The sequence below is a fragment of the Bactrocera latifrons genome, unplaced genomic scaffold (genome assembly GCF_001853355.1).
Source record: "Bactrocera latifrons isolate USDA-ARS-PBARC rearing strain unplaced genomic scaffold, ASM185335v1 scaffold_383, whole genome shotgun sequence".
Taxonomy (NCBI): Eukaryota; Metazoa; Arthropoda; class Insecta; order Diptera; family Tephritidae; genus Bactrocera; species Bactrocera latifrons.
In genome coordinates, this window is record NW_017537027.1 from 168,925 (window position 1) to 177,656 (window position 8,732).

At 42.3% G+C, this 8,732-nt stretch overlaps 1 protein-coding gene across 1 annotated transcript in view; it reads left to right on the forward strand.

Moving 5' to 3' along the window:
• Positions 1-7,203, forward strand: part of LOC108972177 (serine--tRNA ligase, mitochondrial) — a 10,600-nt gene extending 3,397 nt beyond the window's left edge. The window contains exons 2-3 of the mRNA XM_018938690.1: positions 6,522-6,891; positions 6,958-7,203. Of these exons, the coding sequence (XP_018794235.1) occupies positions 6,522-6,891; positions 6,958-7,068 (481 nt within the window). The 3' untranslated portion in view covers positions 7,069-7,203. The remainder of the gene's footprint in view (positions 1-6,521; positions 6,892-6,957) is intronic.
• The last annotated feature ends 1,529 nt before the right edge of the window (positions 7,204-8,732 follow it).

Here is an 8,732-nt window from a genome sequence, read left to right on the forward strand (position 1 = left end):
TGGAGGAAATCCCGGTGAAGCATTATTTTACAAATTTAAATATAAAACAAATTAAGGCCTTACATTTCTTAACGATTACATTTTGGTTTTCTTTATTTTGATTCCTTGTCCATACAAAAATGTTGCCTGGGTTGCATTGGTTTCAGTTTGCATGGAAAAATGAGCAAAAACACTGATTTTTGGTCATTTTCAAAGGGCTCCCTACAGGTCTATAGGGGCTCTAGGCGGTCGAGGAGGGGTTTATTAAAAAGTTCGATCGTTCCTCTTTCCAATAAGGGGTCGGGAGGGAGGATAGCCCCCCCTGTTTTTCTCCATAAACGATACTTAACCGGCGCGATACTAAACAATCCCCGTGATTTCGGCTTTTCGGGCCAAAGGCAGAGAGCGTATAATATAGAGAAGGTTCAATTGCGGACAGGCGTGTGAACTGTAAAGAGCTACCAAATTATGTTGTTGTTTTAACGGTTATCGGTCCCCGTTGGGATGGTGAGGGTTAACAGTGTTGTCGTCGATGTCATCTAACGGGAGGCCCAGGAAACTTGCGTTTCTCGCGGCAACTCGAGGTCTTCGTCTGCTAAGGGTGGTAATTGGACTCCAAGTACGCCATTCACGGGGATTGAGTCGGGGAAGGTGTTGATGGCTCCACTGTGAATGGCGGTAAGTGCCTGTCGGAAATCTGTAGCGTCCGAGATCCTGCCGGCGTACTGTTCGATGTCGTCGACGTAATCAAGAAGTGACCTCTTGATGCTCCTAGGAGGCGGTTCCGCTCCAAGCAGATGACAGCAGGAACTGCTGGAGAGGAGTACATTATGCTCCTTAACTGGGAGCATAAGTGTCTCGATATGTAGGTGTTCGATGGGAGGCATCCCGTCGTGGTCCGGAGTGCTGTATTCTGGCAGGTCTGTAGTTTCCTCATCTGCTTGCCACTGCATCCAGGCGACCATATGGGTGCTCCATAGTTAAGGACCGGCCGGCCGATTGCCTTGTAAGTTGCCAACAACGTTTCTTTCTCTTTTCCCCATGTGCTGAAGGCTAGCGACTTGAGGATTTTATTGCGGCCCTGTACTTTGGCGATAATCGCGGTCGTATGTGGAGAGAAGGAGCATAGACTGTCGAAGGTGACACCTAAAATCTTAGGGTTATTAACAGTCGGAATTTTGACGCCGTCGACTGCAATATTAAGTTCCAGTCTATACTCCTTCTTCCAGTTCGTGAATATGGTCACTGTGAATTTGGTAGGCGAAAGTTGGAGGTTCCGTGCAGTGAGGAAGCGAGAAAGGTCGGAGAGTTAGTTGTTTTCCTTCGAACACATGCCATCGATTCCATTGCCCGACGTCAATATCGTACAGTCGTCAGCGTACCAGGTTATGGAAACCCCCTCTGGTGGTTGCGGGAGTTTCGAGATGTAGAAGTTAAACAGTAGCGGGGAGAGGACACCAATCTGCGGAACCCCCTGTTTAATTCTTCTCAGTTTAGATGTTGCGCCTCGAAATAGTACGGATGACTGACGACCGTTCAGATAGGTCATGGTCCACCTCTTGAGCCCTGGAGGAAGAGTGATTTTCTCAATGTCCTGCAGTAGCGTTGTGTGATTGACCGTGTCAAAAGCTTTTGACAGGTCCAACGCTACGAGAATCGTTCTCTCACAGGGTGGTTTCTGGTTGAGGCCACGAACTATCYGAGCGTTTATGACGCTAAGTGCTGTGGTGGTACTGTGCATTTTACGGAATCCATGCTGTTGGCTGGCTAGGCTCAGGTGGTGAGTGAAGGTCGGGAATAACAAGGCTTCAAGTGTCTTCACCCCTTTGTTGGCGGGTTTCCCAGGTTTCAGTAGTGGGACCACTCTTCCGACTTTCCACACATCGGGTATTTGAAGAGTGGTTAGCGACAGGTTGAGGACCTTTGTGAGATTTTACTCCCGTCGAGCCTAGATGCTTGAGCATTAGCATGTTGATTCCATCAGGGCCAATGGATTTGGAAGATTTTGCTTTGTTGATGACACCCTGAACCTCTTTATCGGTGAAAGTAAGTGGCGCGCCGTCGTTTGGCATTTTGCGCAGCCGTCGGGTAACACATCGTTTGGCTTTGTCTACCGAAGGGTGCAGTGTAAACTGCCGGCTAAAATAGCTCGCGCACTTCGTCGGGTCCGAAGAGGCATGACCATTGAATTGAACTTCAACTCGGTCGTCGTGACKCTTCGGGTTGGACAAAGCTTTGASAGTAGCCCAAAGCTTACTCACACCGGTGGAGAGGTTGCAGGACTTCAGGTGCTCTATCCATTTCGTCCGCTTATGCTGGTTTACCATACGCCGAATCTCCAAATTGAGATCTCTTATTCGGGGATCTCCGGGATCGGAATAGCGTAAGCTGTCGCGCTCATTAGCTAAAACGGCTGCTTCGGCTGGGAAGATGGGGTGGATTTCCACTATTCGTCCAGCTGGTATGAAGCGAGCGGTAGCTGCTGCGATCACTTTGCGGAATTGACGTTCGCTAACGCATACGTCCGTAGGAATGGGTAGAGCGTTGAAGGTGCTCTCAGTACATTCTGTGAAGCCGACCCAATTAGCTTTGTTGAAGTTAACGAAGGTGCGGTTGTCCACAGAAACGAAATCGGCAGGTTTCTCTATCGAGATAATTATGGGTAGATGGTCTGATGCGAGAGTTAGCATAGGTTGCCAGGTTATGCTATTTATCAGACCACTACTAGCGATTGTAATATCGGGCGAGCTACTTTAAGTGCTCATAACTCTGGTGGGGGCTTCGTCATTCATTGTGCAGAATGTCCAATCGGCAATCTGTTCCGCCATCCCCCTACGGTCATTTGACAGACAGGAGTGCCAAAGATCGTGTTAAAATCGCCTAGCACCAAAAGGTTTTCACCACGAAGTAGCGCAGCTGTATTCGGGTGATATCCTGTAGGGCAACATGTAACTGGGGGGATGTATATATTAAATATTTCGAGCTCGACAKYRCCTGACCGGACAGCTATGCCCTGACATTCTAGGGTAGTATCCCTGCGGTCGATGTCTTYATCGATYAGACGATACTGCACGGTGTTGTGCAATATGAAGGCTAGGCCACCACCAATATCTCGCTCGCRATCTTTACGTATAACGTTGAAACCTGCACAACTCAGAAGATCTGAGCGGCTGTTTAGTTTGGTTTCTTGGACCGCAGCTATCGATATGCGCTCCCGATTCATAAGTGCAACTATCTCCTCGATCTTGCTCTGGAGTCCGTTGCAGTTTAATTGAAGTAGCCGGGTTTGTCGCGGGTGTCCGTGGGTGATCCTGGGGGTAAGGGAGGGACGTGTGGGTGGTATTTGTTGCAGCTGCAGAACCCGCCGGGGCGGTTGTCGCACTAGGATGTTTGTTGGCGACGCCACTGTTGTGTGTTGCTGGGGCAGACTCCTGCAGCATGGGGCAACGTACGACTCCCTCAACTCACGTGTGGTGCGCAGGCCGGAACACGCCGGGAAGTGACACCAGCCAGCACAAGAGTTGCACTTGAAGGATGTGACGTTCCGACGTATGGCGGTATGTGCGAGGAACCTACAGTTGCTGATTGGTTCTCGCCCGAGGATTGGAGCGGGATGAAGGTTGCGGGGCAAACAAGTCAGAGTGGGAGCTATGTTGCCTAGTTGAGCTCCAGGGAACCGTGGAGGTCCTCTGTTGGCCACTCGAGGTGTGTGGCGGCGCAGAGCGCGAACTATGTGCAGATTGCACAGCCGTAGAGGTGAGCGTCGCAGTATTGCGTAGGCAACATGGGGCCACGTAACGCGTGGTCCACTCCCTGTGGGTCTTAAGGTAGGTCTGAGCAGGTCTTAAGATGGCTCCATCCATTGCATATGTTGCACCTGACCGAGCTGGAGTTTGAATGGAGCCTTTTCGTGCAAACACAGCAGAAGAAATCCTCCGGGCCCGGGTTGGACCCAATGTCAGCACGAGTCAGGAGGATACGGAGCAACCCTGCGTTGCTCCAGTGACGACACACACAAATTAACATTCACCGATCCACACGGGGTTAGATCGCCGAAAGAACAACCCTTGATCGGATGAAATCCGAGTCAATTCCGGTACCGTAGAACCGGCTGTCGTGGGAATTCCTAACAAAATCATATTAGTGGATTTCACCACTTTTGGCTCGGAAGGAGAAATTTTAACAGAGATGAGTGAACAGAGCTGAGAATTGAATGAAAATTATGCTCAAAAATATACATTGCTGTTACAGATGTAACTCTTTTGCTTATATTTTTATTCGTTTACATGCAATCATATCAATTGATATGAATATCATTTTGGGAATTTTTATTGAATTTACGCTATTTTCGGTTTAATATTTCTAGTTAATGTCCAAATAAAAGCTTCTTTTTAAATATTTCTTATCATTGATAATATTATATAATTTCGTATGCGTGTATATATACTATATATATGAAATATTATCGTAATACCTAAAAACATAATATATTACAATAATAATATATGTAGATCACACCTCATCATTTAAAACTTTCATACGCATCTATCCTGCAGATTCGTATGCAAGTATAAATCAATTTCAAATAAAGATATTATCATTTATCAGAAATATAAAAGACGCGCGCTTCTCTATATGTACGCACACACATACATATGTATGCATGTATGTATGACATTCTCACACAAATAATATATGCGTACGCATGTAAATCAAAAAATACAAACATTCTTCTGGAAAACAACATTCGTCTCAAACATCATCATTCATACTTATATGCGTGCACATGTAAATATGCGCGTATGACATTCCCACGCAAAAAATGCATACACAATATACATACTTATATGCGTTCACATGTACATATGAAACCCGCAAAAATTACAAATATTGTTCTTGAAAAACAACAATCGTCTCCAATAGCATCAGAAATCAATATGRCCGACGTCAAAATTTGTAGTAAATTACACAACAACAAAATTTTCATTCATGAACGCAAACGTAATTTCAAAACGCATATTCGATTCATTCATAAAAGCAAACGCCACATCTCCCCGAGTATGCCTTGCCTATATAACCATAACCAGTATTGACTGTATTTGTCAAGGAATGTGAAAAACATTTTGTAATTCTGAAATATTTTTACGCAGCTGCGTCGATATGTATACAAGCTTACGCATAAACATACATATGTAGATATTTATGCTGGTTTGTTGGCGAAGCTGTTTCAGCGGCAAAGAGAAGCGGTGGCAATCGGCGTCCATTCGTTTTTTTCGGCACAGCTTGAATTTTCACAAAGCTGTGACGCTTTGTCGTCGCGTCAGTCCTTAGACACATTGACATTTTGACAAAACGTGAAGTTCGTCTGTGACAACGGCGTTTATGTATGAAACAATGGGTGTATATATTTACAAAGATTATGCGAATGATTCTTTCAAAATTGTTTACATGAACACAAAATTACATACATATGTACATATGCGAATATGTAAGCTTTAGGCGTACGGGTTTTTAAATCTGTTTACATGTACATGCATATGACTTTTAAGATTTTATCAAAACGGGATTTTATAAAAAAAAATTATCATTACGGATATGGTTTTGAAAAATCTGTTTATTTGTACACATAATTTCATCCATATGCAAATATGTTATCAAAACCTCTAATGCCCAACATATATGTACATATGTATATTTATTTAGGTAATAATGGAAATATGACTTTATAAATTCCAACAGATTTAATTAAATTTATCATTTAATAGGTCAAAGTGCTCATGAGCTTTGTTATCAAATACATATATGGAGAATATCTATAAATAATATCCATAGTCGCTTGCGCATTGTAAATATCCGAATCTGTAAGCGTACATTTCTAAATGCTGAATTCTGCAATTTTCGACGTTCCTGTTAAATATTGGTGAAATTCGCTAATAGAAAGAGTACCCCTGCTTTAGTGGTGAAATCGACTAATAGAAAAGAATACCCCTCCAATAACTGAAATATCGTAAAATTGGCAACGCGATCAACCTTCTCTATATTATACGTTTTCTGCCAAAGGCTTTACTTATAAAACTGGTTATTTGTTATTATTACAATCTCTTTGCTGTCTCCGCAATATTTTTTTATTCCCATTACTTTCACTACAGCTCAAATAAAAAACAAAGTTGGGTCCATTTTGATATTTAATAAGCTTTTGATAATTTATTGTAATTTTCGCAACAGTTTTGACAGTTCTATATCTATTATGACCTAAAAATACGATCCAAAGCAATGTGGAGTTTAAAAACTATTGGGAATTGAAAATACATTACGATCCTTTTGCTATCGTATGTCATAATGCCAATCTCCGCATACGACTGACCTATCACGTAATTTTCTTTCGTATGTTTGCCGATGCGTACACGGATATAACAATACGACTCCCCTTTCGAATATCAACCCAAAAACATCTGAATTTTTTTTTGATCGGTTTCAATTCGGATTCGGATAACTATCAGATTCCACAACATCCCTGATGGTATTTTTTTACTTTCTTCAAGGGTACATCAATTCACTAAAGTTGAAATGTTCGCAGTATGTTCGGAAAAGCAGTCAGAAATGGTATTGGAAAGTTTTAAGGATACGGAAATGTGTTTATATAAACAGTTAAATTTAAAATTCCGAGTACTTGATATGCCACCAAACGAATTGGGAGCTTCAGCATTCCAAAAATACGATATTGAGGCGTGGTTGCCCGGGCGGCAAATGTGGGGAGAAATATCAAGCTGCAGTAATTGTACAGACTATCAAGCAAAACGTCTTAATATAAAGTATAAGACGAAAGACGGAATATTGAAATATACTCACACTGTAAATGGAACAGCGGCTGCGATACCAAGACTACTTATTGCTCTGATTGAGTCAAATAAGGTGATTATGATTATTATTTTATGGATTATATTTTGGAAAAACAATTATAATAAATTTAATTTACAGATTGAAAATGGGACGGTATATCTACCTGAAGAGCTTCGAAATATTTTGAATAATTCATTATTGACTCGTAACAAAGTAGTTCCATCCTTAAAACTTATTAAGCATTTTTAAAGTAGACGTTCTTGTAATCGTGTTAGAGCATCGTGTTAGAAATAGTATCATGAATTCACAAATATGGTACACATACTACTATTGTATAATTTTTATATAAAAAGTAAAAATGCCTTCAACTTTTTTTTTATCAAATTCTTATGTCTTAATAATTTTTGTATCGCTCCAATTACAATTATTGCGAATTATTTTAATTGTTGTGTTTGTCTTGTGCTTAAAATACAAGATTTAAAACCAAAACTAAGCGAAGAGAAAGAGACGATTCCCACGACAGTCGGGTCTACGAAAACCGGAACGGACCCGGAGTTTTATACGGCCAAGGACTGTCAACTCGGCAGAATTCTGCCGTTACAACAACAACAGACGATTACAATACGTTTAGTCAGCAATTTACACTGCACCCTTCGGTAGACAAAACCAAGCGATGTGTTAACCGACGGCTGCGCAAAATGGCGAAAGACTGCGTACCATTTACTTTCCCCGATGAGGAGGTACAGAATGTGTCATCAACAAATCGAAATCTTCCAAATCCATTAGCCCTGATGGAATCAACATGCTTATGCTCAAGCATCTAGGCTCGACAGAAGTAAGCCATCTTACCAAGGCCCTCAACTTGTCGCTGACCACTCTTCAAATACCGATGTGTGGAGAAAGTCGGAAGAGTGGTCCCACTACTGAAACCTGGGAAACCCGCCAACAAAAGGGGAGTCCTATCGTCCGATAACTCTCCTCTTCCCAGTAGTGAAGACACTTGGAGAGGAGCTATCAACACTTTCATGGACTCTCTTCCAGTGAATGACGTTCTTGGAGTCAAATCGCCACCCATCGCAGACGAAGAGTTCGAGTTGCCGAGAGAAACGCGAGTGACCCTAGCGTTCTGAATATTGTAGCAGGAGAAAGCCCTACTTATCCAGAATAGACTTAGACATATCCAATATATGTCCTTCACGCAATGAGTCTCCGCATGACATTGACCACCTCTTTGCATGCCCTGCCAACCGCACTCATTTAACACCCCTTTCCCTTCCGACCCCGTCGAAACAGCACGTTTCCTGGACCTCCCGTTAGATTACGTCGACGACAACATGGATAACTCTTACCATCCTAACAGGGATTGATATACCGTTAAAACAAAAACATGCGATTACAATGAATTCGTCATTTGTTTTCACTAGAGCAAATCTTCGTACCAGTATCATACAGAAACTCTTAGCTTTCGCACGGTTCACGAAAAAGGTGAGTGAGACGGAAATATGTCGTTGCGTTAAATCCGTCAGGTGTAACTTACATAATCACGACATAACTATCCGGTCGGGCGATGTCGAGCTCCAAATATTTAATATATAGGTAAAATTTTTCACAACTGGATATCATCCAAACATGGTGAAATTCTATTGACTAAGTCATTTTAACGCGCACCTCGGTTTTTTTTCTCAATAATCTGCGGCCGACAAACAAAACGCGAAAATATTTGCATGAGAACTTGTGGGTCCCAGTACACATTCGTCTATTGGATACAATCGGCGAAGATTTGAAGACGTAATTTTCTAGATAGTTATTGGATGGATTTCTGCAAAGTTTGCTGCTTCCAGAATGGAAATTGAAAATCCTATTACTGCTTCATAGATAGACTCAAAGGTATTTTAGATAATGACGTCATGCGA